The sequence below is a fragment of the Peromyscus leucopus genome, chromosome 4, assembly GCF_004664715.2.
Source record: "Peromyscus leucopus breed LL Stock chromosome 4, UCI_PerLeu_2.1, whole genome shotgun sequence".
Taxonomy (NCBI): Eukaryota; Metazoa; Chordata; class Mammalia; order Rodentia; family Cricetidae; genus Peromyscus; species Peromyscus leucopus.
Window position 1 is genome coordinate 145,027,082 of NC_051066.1, and position 16,803 is coordinate 145,043,884.

The following is a 16,803-nucleotide window of genomic DNA, read 5'->3' on the forward strand; positions in this document are numbered from 1 at the left end:
TGGGCTCAACTTTACTTTACAGGTATGTAATGCACAGAAAGCATATGAAGCCTTGTCTTTTCTTGCCTTTCTGCTTCTCTGGCTGCTGTCTCAGAGTTTCTTCCCTTAGCTCTCTTGTACTTGTTCTTGATATGGTGGATGTAGTCATAAGCTTCTTTCCTTCCTGCTGATCTTATGCAACTTCCTTGTGGTTTTGGTCACCTCTATATGTCAGAAGTCACCTGACTTGTAACTCCTGTCTCAGCATTCTATCCAGCACCCTCATATTCCGAGATATCCATTTGTCTCTCAGTTTGGCATGTAGCCTCTGTGAGGAGCCTGACTGACTCTGGTTCACAGTCTGTGAGTTCAGGTTGTCAGTGGGATCTGCCTAGATCAGCATTGTAAACAAGGCCCTAACTTTTCCCAGAATGCTGTCTCCCAGAACCTGACTAGGAAGGCTGTCTTGTTGGTAATTTGCTGAGCGTAGCACCTCCCCCAGGGCACTCTGTCAATCTCTCTGCCTTGACATTAGTGACATTTGGGGCTAGTGAGAGCAAAGGGGTCATTCTAGCTTCCAATACAGAAAGTCTGAAAATCAACCTAAGATCCAAAGCTTGTCCTTGTTCCTGGAGCATCTGAGCCTTCTCTGTTATAAAAAAGCTCCACTTCCCTTTTGGAAGCCCTTCTATTTTTTCTATTAATGCCTTTCTAGAAGCCCAGCTCAGGAATAGCTCCTGCAGACCTTTGTCCTCTGTGCATGAACTCTGGAGGCAGGAGCTGCAGCCTCACTTCTGCTCCATGGTGCTTGAGAAAAGATTCCTGAGTCACCTTTGCAGACTCTGAAATGCCTTCCAAGCAAAGCCACATTGTAGAAAGACTTGTTTGCCAGCTAAAGTTTCATGCTGGAAGGCCATGGACGATGAGGGGAAGTTTTTTTTTTTTTTTGGTCTGTTTTTTTTGTTTTGAGATAGTGTTTCTCTGTGTAGCCCTTGCTGCCCTGAAACTTGTTCTGTAGACCAGACTGTCCTTGAACTTACAGAGATCTGCCTGTCTCTTCGTCTGGAGTGCTGGGATTAAAGGTGTGTGCCACCATTACCTAGCAAGGGCAAGTTCTAATAGTGGGGCTGGTACCACTCATCTGGAGTGGGTGAGGGGAGATAAGGTGGCTCTCTGGGAGCTCCTGTGATCACTGCATGTGATGCAGGTGGTGAGTGGCCCCCAGGCCTGGAAGATGGAGAACTGCCCTGGTTGCCCCTCAGGAAGACATTCCATGTTGGCTAAGGTGGAAGCCAGTGCTCACAACAGATAGGTTGCCCACACAGGGTTTCTAAAGTCTTGTCTGTATGGAAGTTGGAGGGTGTGATCCTCGGAGCACTCAGAATAGAGTAGGATACTTGCATTTGAAGCATGCCCAGAAGCCTCGGAAACCCAACCAGGTGTCTTTTTGGCTCCCTCTAGGAGCTCTCCAAGATCACAATGCCAATTGCCTTCAATGAGCCACTGAGCTTCCTGCAACGGATCACGGAGTACATGGAGCACGTGTACCTCATTCACAAAGCCTCAAGTCAGCCTCAGACCCTGGAGAGGATGCAGGTGGGCACTGCATATGCCTGTGAGGACAGTCCTGATGCCACAACTGTTTGACTGACTGACCCCATGGTTGTAGGGACCCAGGTATCCTGCTGGTGAGCTATCTGGAAGAATTGTATTCTCTCTAGGTATCTGGCCAGAACTCCTAGCAGTGAGCCTCACAGAGTTGGCTTCCCTCTGGTATCTCAGTGCCACTGCCTTATGTGTGTATATATGCTTACGTGATGGGTATTTACGTGTGTGTGTGTGTGTGTGTGTGTGTGTGTGTGTGTGTGTGTGTGTGTATTCATACTCCTATATGGAAAGGAGTGCCAGTGTGTGAGACAGACACATGGACATTGCTCCAGCATCTGCAGGGTGTGCGGGAGAAAACATGTTGTTCCCTCTTTTTGTGACTTTGAGGAAGTAGTACCTAACAGTGGTGTTTCTCCAGAAGTTCTATAATCTTAAAAAAACAAACAAAAAACCTTATGAAAAATAAATAAATATGAAAAACCATTGTGAGTAGAAACCCGAGAAGTCGGCAGAGTAGAGTGATGCTGACTAAATGCCTGTGACTGACACCCTGTGAGGAGCTTACTCATTTGCTGGATTGGCTGAAGCTTTCTGATCCATCTTTGAATTGTTTGCAGTCTGTAGCTGCCTTTGCGGTCTCAGCTGTGGCTTCCCAGTGGGAGAGAACTGGCAAACCCTTCAACCCGCTCTTGGGGGAGACGTATGAGTTGATCAGGTAAGGGGAGTTCATCATGAATGTCTTGAAGGGCTCTTGGTTGACAGAAGAGCTCAGTTCTCTCTTTAGCATTGATTCCTCAGATTAGGATAGATGCTTGGGATTAGGAGGTACTGAAGTATTTGGAATGCTGTGGGTAAGAAGGTGTTCACACACGTGGAATATGATGTTAATGATAGACTAGAACCCTGGTACCGTAAGAAGGGTTGGCATAGATTCTTAGTGCAGAGGGCTCAAGGATGGAGGCCATGTTATGTAGACTACTAGTGGTGTATGTATACTACATGGTCTAGACATGAGGAGTCACTAGTTCTCAACAAAAAACGGAACCAGAACTAATAATAGGTCTGTGCCATTTGCTGCAGCACTTTGATGAGAGAGAAATAACCCAAGAAGAGGGAAAACTGCTCAAGTCTCTATTTAGTCCATGCCTGTGTTGCAGGGTCTCAGGAATGGTTGGGCAGGTCCCAAGAGTTAGCTTCTTGAAGAATTAGTCTGTGAATGTTTGCTGAAATCCCTTTGTGTAGTTTCTTCTGGTTAGTATTATGCCTCTTGGGGCCTTTAGAATGTGAGGCTTCCAGGGTATTGGGGTCAGGGCAGATGGAGGTAAATGCTCCTGCACATGAGCAGTGTATAACCCCTCCATCCTCATCCTTGGACTTAGTAGATCTCTGAGCCTAGGCCCTGAATCCTGCCTAGTTCATTTGGATGGTGGGGAGCCTCTAGAGGGCTGGACTGGGAGCTTTGTCCACTCTGGGCCTCCTGCAGTTATGCAGAACACTGTCCTGGAGATGCTGCTGTGGTGACAACACTGACCACATGTCACACACCCTGGTGCGGTTTCACTTCAGTCACTCAGTGTGTACAGTTCCTACTGGGCCCATGTGCGCTCTTCAGGATCATTCTTAATCTATCACTCTGAGACCTATCGTTCTATGCTGCATTTGTGGCCGATATAGTATTGTGCTTATGCCTCAGGAATGTGGAGAACAACCGAGTAATTTACTAGATAGATCTTCTCTGATGGGGGAAGAAAGTTGCTGGAAGGATTTAGATGGGGTATTCTCATTGGCTGGCAGAATGGTTATTTGACACAGGCTACGGGGCTGCAGGCAGGAGAGCCAGCACCTGCCACCTGCTCTGATACCTTTTCTGCAGAGAAGAGTTCTACCGCTGCCCTGGAAGTCAGAGTCAGCTGGTAATTTGGGGGATTCACTCAATGGAGTCTGTAATGTTCTGTACAGAATGTGGCAGTGCCAGAAGTAGAAACCAGTCGGATGTGACCTGCCAAAGACAGATGGTGTCCACATCTTCATAGGTTTTCTCGTGTGTGTGTGAGATGTTAATTGATGACTGTTGCATTGTATCATGATCATTTTCCTTAGCTGGACATGTGGCTCACGCCTTAATCCTATTACTTGGGAGGCAGAGGCAGACAGATTTCTGAGTTTGAGGCCAACCTAGTCTACAAAGTGAGTTCCATGACAGCCAGGGATGTCTCAACAACAAACAATAAAGCCATAATCATTTTCCTTGATGTTAGAGTTTCATTTCTTTTTTTTTTTTTTGGTTTTTTCAAGACAGGGTTTCTCTGTGTAGCCCTGGCCATCCTGAAACTCACTATGTAGACCAGGCTGGCCTCAAACTCAGAGATCCACCTGCCTCTGCCTCTCAAGTGCTGGGATTAAAGGCGTGTGCCACCACCACCTGGCATATTATAGTTTTCTAAATGGTAGTTTCTTGTTGATTCTAAGGCCTATTTTCTGGTTGCAGTGTTTCTATGTCATAGTTTAATTTGTACCATTTTTTCTTTGTTATACAAGTAGTGATATGTTGACCAGTCAATGAATTCAGAGGACAGTTTCTCTGAAACTTTGGTTCTTGGGCTTTCTGCCGGTGTGTTGTGTGATGATAAGCATTTTCTGTAGTGTTTGGTTGTAGGATCCTGGCACTGGCCTGTCTCAGATGAGCCTGCCTTTAGTGTGCAAATGGTTTCACTGTCTGTTCCTGGGCCTGTTACCCTGATGGTCTTTTCTTCAGCTCTGGAATCTGTCCATCTGGGGAGTAATTGTCATTTTTGTTCATGCAGGCTCTTTGGGGACCTGCTAAGATATTGCACTGTAGTTTGGAAAAGTAAAAAGCATGCTAGCTCCAGCCCCTGGTCTTCTCACACTCTGCCAGTAAGGAGCTATCTAGAGCACCACTGTGATGTGATATTGGCTTGCAGTGGCCAAGCTCCTTGCTCTCCAACTTCCATTTTTTTCTGAAAAAGTTGGACTGGTCAGGAGAGAGTCTGATGTGATGAGGAACAGAAAATTGAGGTCCATAAAAAAATTCTAAAAAAGGAGGGAGGCTCTGGAAAGATGGCTTGGCTACTCTTCCAGAGGACCAGGTTCAACTCCCAGCACCCACATGGCAACTAAAAACTGTCTCTAACTCCAAGATCTGACACCCTCATACAGACATACATGCAGGCAAAATACCAATGCAAGTAAAATAAAAATTAAAAAGAAAAAAAGAAAGAAAAAAAAAAACAAACTGAGGCCCAGATGAGAGGGAAACTGGCCCCAAGCACCATTTTTTTAAAAACTTTTTTTTTTTTTTTTTTTTTTTTTGGTTTTTTGAGACAGGGTTTCTCTGTGTAGCTTTGCGCCTTTCCTGGAACTCACTTGGTAGCCCAGGCTGGCCTCGAACTCACAGAGATCCGCCTGCCTCTGCCTCCCGAGTGCTGGGATTAAAGGTGTGCGCCGCCGCCGCCGCCCCCCCCCCCCCCCCCCCCCCCCCCCCCACTGCCCGGCTCTTAAAAACATTTTTAAAAATTATTATTTTAAGGCTGAGCAGTGCTGGCGCACACCTTTAGCCCCAGCACTCAGGAGGCAGAGGCAGGCGGATCTTTGTGAGTTCGAGGCCAGCCTGGTCTACTGAGAAACCCTGTCTTGAAAAACAAAATAAACAAACAAAAATATTATTTTACGTGTATAAATGTTTGGGCTGCCTAAAGTGAACTATATGGTACTTGAAGAAGCCAAAAGATGGCATCAGATTCCCTGAAACTGGAGTTAGGGGTGGTTGTGATCTGCCATGTGGGTTCTGGGAATTGAACCTGGGTCTTTTGGAAGAACAGCCAGTGCTCTTAGCCACTAAGCTGTTATCTCTCCAGCCCCCGCAAGTGTCACTCTTAAGGATGTAGCTTTGTCTGAATTGGTGAAGTGGTTCTTTTCCTTTTCTAGACACTTCTAAGAGGAGCTGCCATTGCTGGCCAACTACGAGCCCTTCACATACCAAGATTTGAGGTTCAAATCTTGTCTAGCTGTCAGGAAGTTATTAAAATATATTTGAAAAGATAAGATAGGAGCCCAGGAGTGGTGGTACATGCCTTTAATCCTACCACTCAGAAGGCAGAGAGAGGCAGATTTCTGAGTTTGAGGCCAGCCTGATCTGTAAGAGTTCCAGGACAGCCAGAGCTAGCTACACAGAGAAACCCTGTCTCAAAAATGAGAAAGATACATAATAAATAAATAAATCTTAAAAAAGAAAGAAAGAAAGAAACAAAGAAGGAAAGGAAGGAAGGAAGGAAGGAAGTGGTTAAGAGCACTGACTGTTCTTCCAAAGGTCCTGAGTTCAATTCCCAGCAACCACATGGTGGCTCACAACCATCTGTAATGAGATCTGGTGCCCTCTTCTAGTCTGCAGCCATATATGCAGGCAGAACACTGTATACATAATAAATAAATAAATAAATCTTTAAAAAAATGAGAGAAGGAGAGAGGAAGGGAGGGAGAAAGAGAATAGAAGGCAAGAAATTCTGGGTAATTTAAAAAAACAACAACAACTTTTTGAGCTAGGCATGGTGGCTCATACCTACATTCTAGCACTCAGGAGGTTTAGGCTAGAGGATTATAAGTTCCAGGCCAGCTTGGGCTACATAGCATGAACCTGTCTCAATAAAAAGGGGGAAAAAAGCAGCAACAGCAGCCACTGTATGGATGAGAGACTAGGAATAGCCTGAACTGCTGAATGGATGTAAGACAGGAAGCTTAACCTGACTTGGATTTAGTTTCACAGGCTGCCAGGAAAACCCCCTCACACTCAGTTTGGCATGTGTTCCTCTCCACGCTTGCTGGTTGGTATTTCCACACTGAGCTTCCCTGACACTAAGTGGCCCTGCTCTACAGTATTGTGCAGACCTGGCTGTGTACAGCATCCTTCATCCTTCAAATCCCTCTTGAACAGCTAAAAATATACTTGCTTTTCTTAGACAAGTATTCATTTTGTAGATTACATACCTTGGCAGGCAACCTTTTAAAATCTAATTTTTCAACTTTCCTTCCTCTGTAATGATTGGGAATTCTGATTCCAGCTACGTTAGTAATTATGTGGTTTAGCTTTTATAATTCTTAATGACTACAACTGTAGGTGTATTCATAGTTCCGGAACAATTAAAAACTGACATTTTTATTGAATAAGGGAGTCTGCTAAAAATCCTATTTCCTGGCCAGGAATATTTTGGGATCTAAGACATTCCATCATAGAAGTTTTGGGAGCCTGTGCAAAGGCTGGACAGGAGCACCCCTTCATAGGCTTTAGATTGACTTGGGTTGACTGGCATTAGGAGTCCTTGGGAGATGGAAATGAGACTTTGGGATTGTTGTTGGCCTGACTGATGGCTGTAAGGCTCAGGTATCTGTCAGTGGAATAAGCAGCAGGCCAGATGGAGGCTCCTTCCCAGTAGTGTGTGTGGTAGGGGGCAGATGTGCTCTAGGGTTGTGGTATGTGGCCAGATATGCAACCTGAGAGGTTTTTGCTGGGTATTTCTGCTGCCTATCACAGCTGGAGGCTCCTGGGCCCAGAGCCTATATCAGCTGCTAGGGGAGGGCAGAGCATGCCAACTGGCTGATGAAGCTGGCGGGTGAGTTGGCGGCCCTTTGTTATTGCTGTCATTAATGTGGCTTTTTCTCTTCCCCTTCCATTCTCCTTTCTGGACCTAGGGAAGACTTAGGATTCAGATTTATATCTGAACAGGTCAGTCACCACCCTCCTATTAGTGCATTTTATTCAGAAGGTCTCAACCAAGACTTCATGTTCCACGGTTCCATTTACCCAAAGCTGAAGTTTTGGGGCAAGAGTGTCGAGGCAGAGCCCCGGGGGACCATCACACTGGAGCTTCTCAAGTGAGTAACAAGAGCAAGCAAGAGTAGTGAGTTCCCTGTTTGACTGGGAGGAAGTTATCCCCTCCATGTCTCAAGGCTTCTTTCTGGGGAGATCCCTATCTTTTGTGGACTGACAGACAACCTTTCTGCCAGCAGCATTTCTTCTTCTGCTAGGCTTCCTGGTGAGGTGAGTTCCTCTGTCCGCCCATGTGGATGAGTCTCAGATTCCTCTCACACACTGATTGGAGCCTCACTGCTTAGCTTGGCTCCTTATCTCTAGGCTGCACCTAGACAAACTGGCCCTGGGCAGAAAGAACTTCATTCTCGGTCATAGACTCCCTCTCCAGTGGCAGCCCTCCTTCCTTAGCATAGGAACCCTGTAGAGAGAGCAGCTAAGACAGGAGATACAAAAGCTCCTTTGGCCACATACACACCCCTCTGCTTGCTGATGGTCACACAGGCATGTCTGTTTGTACATATGAGGTCGAGTGACTAGAGGTGAGGACCGCTGGACATCCCTCTTAGAGGCTGTCCAGCCCAGCTCCCATCAGAGATGCTCAGCCAGTAGCAAGTCTCCAGCATATGCTAGAGTTTGGAACCCGCTGCAGCCCCCACAGCCCAGGGGTTCAGTTGCTACAGTGGTTCTCTATTATCAGCCTACCGTGGGGGAGCACCGATGTCACATTTGCTCTGCACTGGCCATTTGCCAGTTTTAAGAACCCCTGGGCAGGCTGGGTCTAGTTGAGCACACCTTCAATCCCAGCACTCAGGAGACCAAGGCAGTTGGATCTGTCTGAGTTAAAGGCCAAGCCTGGTATACATAGTGAGCTTTAAGACAATCAAGGCTGCAAAGTGAGACCCTATCTCAAAAATTGAACAACAACAAGGATCTAGGGGCTGTCTCTATACATCTCCCCAGGAACACAGAAGCAGGCTCATGAGGGAAGCACCTGTGGTGAATACCAGCTGCTGGGCCTTTGTCATGGTAGTTAGTCTTTGTTTTGGGAGTTGAGGTGGGCACAGTTGGTAAGCTGCAAATGCTTTTGTGAAACATGTTTGGGTTCTACTTGGGCCATTTGAGAGAGTCCAGATATGTGTCCTCAACCACCCTGTGTCAAGCTGCTTTTGCCTTCAGTCATGGCTCCTTGATGTAGCCTCCCATAGGTACAAGTCTAGGCACCACTGTGTTTCATGCTATGAGGTTTACCCTTGGGGCAGGGTCATTTCAAAGGAAGAGTTGAGTGTTAACAGCAGCAACCCTATCCTCCTACACTCCCCACATCTAGGCTGCAGAGGGACCATGATTCTCACAAGCCTTTCCTCTTGGCAGCTTCCCAGGAGAGCTGTCTCTCTTTTGTTTTAGTCTTCCTTTATTGCTTATTAACTTGTCGTGACATTTAAGTAGAAAGCTTTGTTGATGCTACAAAGGAAAGGAGAAATAAATTTCAGATGCATGCTGACTAAATAGCCTGCACTGGGAAGACTTCAAAGCACTGCTTTGCTCTCAGACAGTTTTTTGCTCTCAGAAAGGTCTGGTTTTGACTGGTCATGGCCTTCTGGGTCACCCAGCTTCTGAGCTTCACTGCCCTGTCTTGTTTTTGGTGCTTTCACAGACATAATGAAGCCTACACGTGGACCAACCCCACCTGCTGTGTGCACAATGTCATCCTTGGGCAGCTGTGGATCGAACAGTATGGGATAGTGGAGATCCTGAATCACAGGTGACAGGCCCATCTGTGTATTGGGGATGGTGGTTCTGAGCCAGAGGTGACGGGCAAGGCTGTATAGGGCAAGACAAGCCGTGGTGAACTGACTGACCTAAAGGGAGCTGTCTCCGTCTGCATTCCTTCTCCTGGGCTTCTAGCCCTTTACTCCTGTCCCTCAGCTTCTTCCTTCCTGTAATGGGCCCCTAGACATGGTGTCTGGCTAGATTTAGTTCTGTTTGGTATTGAAATAATCAGGAATGTCCCATGTTGACTGACTGGTTTTTTGTTATCATTGTTAATTTATTTAAAAATGTAAAGTGCAGCTAAGTATTGTCTGTGACGGTGAAAAATGTGGTGACTATGCCCAAAAGGATCTAGACTTACAGCTGGAAGCTTACGACTCACTGGCTTTGCTTGTTAACACCTTAGTTTATACATCATAACATTCACCTATTTTCTAAATGGACACTGAAGTGATGTTTTAGTAAATTACTCTAGTTGCACACAGTCACCCCAAGTCAGTTACAGAGCCTTCCCGTCAAGGAGCAAAGCCCCTTGTGATATTAACCGTTACTCACGGCCTCCTCTCCTACGTGGCCACGTCCTTTTCTCTTCCCCTGTAGCTTGTTTTACGTAAATGGATGCCTGTGTTTGTTCCCACAGAACTGGAGATAAGTGTATACTTCACTTCAAGCCATGTGGACTGTTCGGAAAGGAACTTCACAGAGTAGAAGGGTACATTCAAGACAAAAAGTAAGTCTACCCATTGATACCCAGTGGGTGTGGGTCTACAGTGGCCAGTGCTGCACCTGTATGTGGTTATGCCACGATGATATTCATGGTAGAAACAATGCTAGCTCTTTTTTCTTTTTTTTTTTTTTTTAAAGGTAAGTTTTGAGTGTAGTCTCTGGTGATAGGAGAGTGAAGCTTGTCCCATCTGGAAAGAGAAGAGAAGTCAGCCTAAGAAAATAGACATTTTTGCCAGGTGGTGTTCTCTCACGCCTTTAATCCCAGCGCTCAAGAGGCAGTGACAGATGGATTTCTGAGTTCAAGGCCAACCTGGTCTACAGAGTGAGTTCCAGGACGGCTGGGACTACACAGAGAAACCCTGTCTTTGGGGGGAAAAAAAATAAATAAAACATTTTTTACTCAGGGATATGGCTCTCCCCACCCCGTTTGTTTTTTGAGATGGTCTTACTGTGCAGCACAGGCTGGTATCAGTCTTAGAATCCTGCATGCACCTCCCAAATGCTGGATTACAGCCTGCATAGCCTTGCTGGATTCTAGTGCTAAAGTTTTACAAACAGAACTTAGATTTTTAACACTTGACCGTGTGGGCACCCACTTACGTATCAGGAAAGCATGCAGGCATTCACTGTTTATGTGCCTGTGATAGACCCCAGACCCAGGGTACTATCTTCTCGAGTGGGCGCCCCAAGAACCCAGACTCCAGTCCAGTTGATGCAATAGTAAGAGGTTTATTGGTGACTGTACAGAAGGGCAAACTCTGCTCCTAAGAGCAAGAGCCGCATCTTACTGCAGCCACATGGGGGTTTTTAAAGGAAAAACCCACAAAAGCCATAAGATTACAATTCCCATACAATTTCGTTTCACAAGATCATGGTCTGATCACAGAGTGGGTACAGTCACATCCGCATGTACATTCTTCCTGAAACCTCAAGGGGGGGGTATCAGGGTGGGAGTGGAGTTTACACAAAGGTCACAGTGGTCCTTCCTGGAACACCTGCAACTATCCCAGTCACAGTTGAGCACATCTTTTAACAGAGATCTTTTTACATTGTTACATTGTCACAAGTTGAATAATGGCTGAGTCAGGTGGCCCTTGGAACTAGTTTTTTTAGTTTCTCATTTCCTGGGGTGGGGTGGGGGTGGGGGTGGTTGTAAGCCTGAAGGGTTAGGGTCTTTCACCTGCATTTTCCACTCTAAACCAGGGCCTTGTGGAGATTTTTTTGTAGAAAAATGGCCAGTAGGGTTTTGACATATTTTCCAGATTTTTCTCCCTTTGGTAAAATTATGTTCTGGGTCTCAATTTTATTTATCACCAACTCCCCTTCAGTAATATTCCAAGAGAGTCATTTTGTTCTCACTGCCTATCTCTAGGGAACCAGAAACTCATCTGTTCAAACCTGTATATTAATGTCAGACTTTAGATTAATGAGATAAGTTAGGACCTCACATGTGCACTGTAAAGGACACGGCCCTATCATGATCATAATGGTAACCAAGGGCACCAAGGTGTTTTGGAGACTGGCCTGCCCGTGGTCTGAAGCAGGCTGAGGATTCCAGCCAATGGGAGAGTCTTAATCTGACCTGGATCCTGGATCTAAGCATGCTTTTTCGTTTCATTTCATTTCTTTTTTGTCAGTGTGGTGTATGTGTATATACATGTTTGTGTATATGTGTTGTGTACATGAACATGCAGGTGGAAGCCAGAGGTTAATATTAGATAGCTTCTCTATTATTCTTTCTTATATTTTATTTTTAAGACTGGGTCTCACTGAACCTGGAGATCCCTGATTTGGCTTGACTCTGGCTAGCTGGCTCTGTATCTGCTTCCCAGTGAAGGAGTTAATGACCAGCTTTACGTGGTTGTAAGGGTCTGAACGTGGGTCCTTGTGTTTATGGATCATGTTCTCAGTGAACCTTCTCTACAGCACCAAGCATACTTTTTCGTTGCAGTTAGAGTTGCTTAAGGAGCTGGGCTGTGTTCCTGAGTTCACATCTATCAGCGCTACAAGCGCCTACACATATCCCTGTGTCCTCTTTGTAGCGCTGTTCTGTCAGGGCAGCACTTCCCAAGGAGCATGTGGCACCATGTACTCTTTCTTCCCAGACAGAGGAGAAAGGAAGAAGTCCATCCTAAGTGGCTCTGATCCTTTTGGTGTGAGGTGGCGTCTGTGACCGAGCTGAGGGGCTTTCGGGGCTGAGACTAGATGAAGGAGTAGGTGACAACTAAGGAGAAAGCAAATGCCATCTCATGACCTTGGAGGCATTGTGGGTAGATTTGATAGAAAAAGATTGGGAGGACTCACAGTATATCAAAAACCCAGTGGTAGAGCACTTACCCCAGCAAAGGGTCGGCACGTGTAGCATTTAGAAAAATGCATTTGTGCTTTCCCCTTGTTTTCTAAGGCCCTGATAATGGTTTAGGCTTTTGTGTCTTCATTTTCTGTTTGGCATCAGGGATAGCCTACAGCATGAATGAGGTTCCGAAATACAAAGCTTCTTCGTTGTATCAGTCCCTGGAGGTATCCCAGAACAGAAGGGAGCACCAGGTCAGCATCAAGCTGCTGCACTGTAGATGACTGTTAATTGTTTTAAACTCCTTCACTGCAGCAGGAAGAAGCTCTTTATAATTTATGGCAAGTGGACAGAATGCTTGTGGGGCATCGATCCTGTTTCATATGAGTCCTTTAAGAAGCATGAAAGGAGAAGTGACCACCCCAGGAAGGCCAAGATGGTGAGTGCCTTCTCCAGCCGACCCTGGTCAGGGTGGGGCCTGAGGTGAGTAAGCCCTCCAGAAGCACAGCTTTTGTGGCCTTCAGCCAGGAGGTATATGCAGTACATGGACTATGTCTGTCCAGGCAAAACTGTCCTCTGTCTGGGTTCTGGAATGGGGGCAGAGGTGAGTTTGACTTGATTTTGATTGTGTTGTAGCTGCTTTTATAAGCTGGAAGCTTCCAAGGGGATGCAAGCCCTTTCATGTAGTTCTTTGTAATAAATCTCTCTTGTGTTGCCTGAGTTAGCTGAGACCTATTTAAGAAGTCAAGTGCATTTCATTTCTGTTTTTCCAACTCTGAGTTCTCAGTAATATATTCAACAATCAGGAAGTCCTGGCAAAGACTTTCCTCTAAGAATTTTGGAATACTGGTGACTATGAATTATTCTTAAGCAAAATTAAAAGTAATAGTTCAAGCCAGGTAGCACACGCCTTTAATCCCAGAACTCGGGAGGCAGAGGCAAGCAGATTTCTATGAGTTTGAGGACAGCCTGGTCTGCAGAGCAAGTTCTGGGATAGCCAGGACTACACAGAGAAACCCTGTCTTGAAAAAAAGTTTCACCAGATGTGATAATACACTGAGGAGGCAAACACAGGAGGATCTCTGTGAGTCCTAGGGCAGCCTAATCTACACAGCAAGTTCCAGACTGTTAAGGCAAGGACTACATAGTAAGATCCTATCTAAAAACAAAAAAGAAAGAAAAGAAAAATCCCATTTAGAATGTTGAATCTGCTGAGTGGTATCCAGTGCCATGTTCACTAACTTCACCGTTCCCTCAGATCATCTAGTGACGAGTCAGCTGTTTTGGTCCAGGTGGCTTTGCTGCTGGCAGGTAGAAGGACCCTGAACTTCATCCTCTGTCCCTGGTGTTGTGCCTCAACAGCTGTGTCCTATAGCTGACTTTAAAGGCAAACAGCTGTGTCTCTTAAAATGGGATGGGCTTATGAGCTTGCCCAGGAGAACTGCTTTTGGTTGTACAACAGATGGCATCAGGAGGCCCTCTGTCTCAGATGATGTGTTATGTGTCCAGAAGGCAGGCAGGTACATGGCCAAGCATGTCTCTGAGAAGACAGTGTGTGTACCTGCTTCTATTTCAACCTTTTTCTCTTCTCTGTGAGAATTGTAGAAATCCAGCCTGGCACAGCTCTGCAGAAAGCAAAGCCATGTAGAGGCAGGAGCCTGAGCCTGATGGCATTACTAACAGGAGAGAGTTTAGTTTTCTTTTCCTCAGTTAGAAAAGGCTTTGGCTCTGCACAGGGGCTTGGGAGCAAGTCTTCAAGTGCTCTGAGGACAGGGCTCCTGGCCAGCGGCCATAGTGTGGTGTTTTGTGTTTCAGGATGACGGCCCCGAGAAAGCGAACAGTGATATACCTGATGATATGACGGACGACGTTCCTGTGGCTCAGGAGACTGTGCAAGTCATCCCCGGCAGTAAGCTTCTCTGGAGAATCAACAGCCGGCCCCCCAACTCAGCTCAGGTCTGTGTCCTACACCTTAGCACCCCTCTCTGAGACCAGGCCTGCCTACTGCAGATCAGTCCTGTTTGTACCATCCCAGGCAGGCCCACAACTTTTCTACCTTGTTCTTGTATGTAGCCAACCAGCTGTTTCCAAGCAAACAGGGAGGCTCCATCACATCCCTACGATCCTGAGGGCCCTTACTCCCTGGAGCTGCATGTGACTCTAATGCCATGGTCCAGCCTGAGAGTGACTTCTGCGTGCTGTAGTGCTCATGTGGGACTTGGGAATTGTGTACAGAAATCCACCTAGCGTTGATATCTTATCTTGATGCAGAACCCATGGCTGAGTCTGTATACCTGCAGCATTGGTGCTTCCATTCTCCATACTGTCAGTACTCTTCCAGGGGACCTGAGTTCAGTTCTCAGCACCCATGTCAAGCAGTTCACAGCTACCTGTAACTCCAGCTCCAAGGGGGTCTAACACCTCTGGTCTCTGGGTGTGTTTGTACACACTCATACATAGGTATAAACACATACATGTAATTGAAAAATAAAAAGTAGGGTGGAGAGATGGCTCAGAGGTTAAGAGCACTGATTGATTTTCCAGAGGTCCCAAGTTCAATTCCCAGCAACTACATGGTGGTGGCTCACAGCTATCTAGAATGAGATCTGGGGCCCTCTTCTGGTGTGAAGGCAAAACATGCAGACAGAACACTGTATACATAATAAATAAATATATCTTAAATAAATAATTAAATTAAATTAAAAAAAAAAAGTAGCCAGGTGTGGCAGTACATACCTTTCCATCCTAGCACTGGGAAGGCAGAGGCAGGTGGATCCTCTTACCGTAGTTTGAGGCCAGCCTGGGCTAAAAAATGAGTTCCAGGACAACCAGAGCTATACATAGTGAGACCCTGTCTCAAAAACCAAAATAAAGCCAGGCATGATGGCACATGCCTTTAGTCCCAGCACTCAGGAAGCAGAGACAGGTGGATCTTTGAGTTCAAGGCCAGCCTGGCCTACAGATTGAGTTCCAGAACAGCCAGGACTACACAAACACTATCTCAACCCCCACCCCCTGCAAAAAAACAAACAAACAAAAACTAATAATATAATTTTTTTTAAAAAAATGAGGACTCCAGGGCTTGTGATGTAGCTTAGTGATGGAATGCCTAGCATGCACAAACAAGGCCCTAATTTGTAGTAAGCTTTTTTGTCAAACTTTCTTTGGATCACCAGCCCACAAATAATGACGCAGAGACCTATTATGAAAGCATGTCCTTTAGCTTAGACTTGTTCCCAACTAGCTCTTATAACTTACATTAAGCTTTTTGTATTAATGTATGTTCTACCACATGGCTTTTACTTCTCCCTCCCTCTGTATGTCCAACTTGCTCTGTGTCTCACTGGCATCTCTTGCAAGCCTAGATTCTTCCCAGGTTTCTCTCTTTCCTCAGAAGTCCCACCTAACCTCTTCCTACCTAGCTGTTGGCCATTCAGCTCTTTACTAAACCAATCAGAAGGTGCCTTGGCAAAGACACTTCTTCACAGTATACAAAAAGATTATCTCACAACATTTCCCCCCTTGTGTCTAAATAAAAAGACAAGGTATTAATTCTAACACAGTAAAACTATGTACAATAAGAACAGTTATCACAGGTTGGGGATTTAGCTCAGTGGTAGAGTGCTTGCCTAGCAAGCGCAAGGCCCTGGGTTTGGTCCTCGGTTGTGTGTGTGTGTGTGTGTGTGTGTGTGTGTGTGTGTGTGTGTGTGTGTAGGTGTAGAACAGTTATCAGGTAAGAATTACATTCATAATGTCCAGTCCATTAGTACTTAGCAAAATCAGAGAAAATATTCTTATTTTCTATTTTATCTTGATGATTCCAACATTTTATTTTTAACCTAAACCACTTTCTATCATAACTAGTATTACTATCCTAAAAATATCTTTTTAGACCTTAAAACATTTTTTTAGACAAGTAACTTAAACTTTTGTCTCTCAACCTTATAAACTTCACATCTTGGGGGTTAGAAAGATGGCTCAGAGGTTAAGAACACTCACTGGCTACTCTTCCAGAGGTCCTGAGTTCAACTCCCAGCAACCACATGGTGGCTCGCAACCATCTGTAATGAGATCTGGTGCCCTTTTCTGGTGTGCTGGGATACATGCAGGCAGAACACTGTATACATAATAAATAAATAATCTTTAAATAAAGAAATACTAATACTAAGAAAATAAATTTTACATCTTTTTTTTTTTTTTTTTGGTTTTTTCGAGACAGGGTTTCTCTGTGTAGCTTTGCACCTTTCCTGGAACTCACTTGGTAGCCCAGGCTGGCCTCGAACTCACAGAGATCCGCCTGGCTCTGCCTCCCGAGTGCTGGGATTAAAGGCGTGCGCCACCACCGCCCGACCAATTTTACATCTTTTTATAAGTTTCTTTTCTGAATTTGGTAACAAAAACAGTATAACTAGCTAGTCTTCAACCCCATTAGACCCAAGAAAGATAAAATATTACCTGAGTAAAATTATTTGGTAAATATTATTAAAACTATAGAAATGACGGAGACATCTGGCCACCTGAACCATCACCCAAGGTTCTTCTACAACATTGGGGCATCCATTCGGTCTACAGGCTTAGAATATCTGACAGACTTTGCAGGACT

General features: G+C 45.4%; 1 protein-coding gene across 6 annotated transcripts in view; it reads left to right on the plus strand.

Annotated features, from left to right (window-relative positions):
• Osbpl2 (oxysterol binding protein like 2) overlaps positions 1-16,803 on the plus strand; it is a 50,044-nt gene that overhangs the window by 28,277 nt on the left and 4,964 nt on the right. For all 6 annotated transcript variants that reach the window (XM_028885337.2, XM_028885336.2, XM_028885335.2 and 3 more), the window contains 7 exons: positions 1,441-1,575; positions 2,205-2,302; positions 7,291-7,473; positions 9,066-9,173; positions 9,822-9,911; positions 12,516-12,639; positions 14,016-14,156. In XM_028885337.2, coding sequence (XP_028741170.1) covers positions 1,441-1,575; positions 2,205-2,302; positions 7,291-7,473; positions 9,066-9,173; positions 9,822-9,911; positions 12,516-12,639; positions 14,016-14,156 — 879 coding nt within the window. The remainder of the gene's footprint in view (positions 1-1,440; positions 1,576-2,204; positions 2,303-7,290; positions 7,474-9,065; positions 9,174-9,821; positions 9,912-12,515; positions 12,640-14,015; positions 14,157-16,803) is intronic.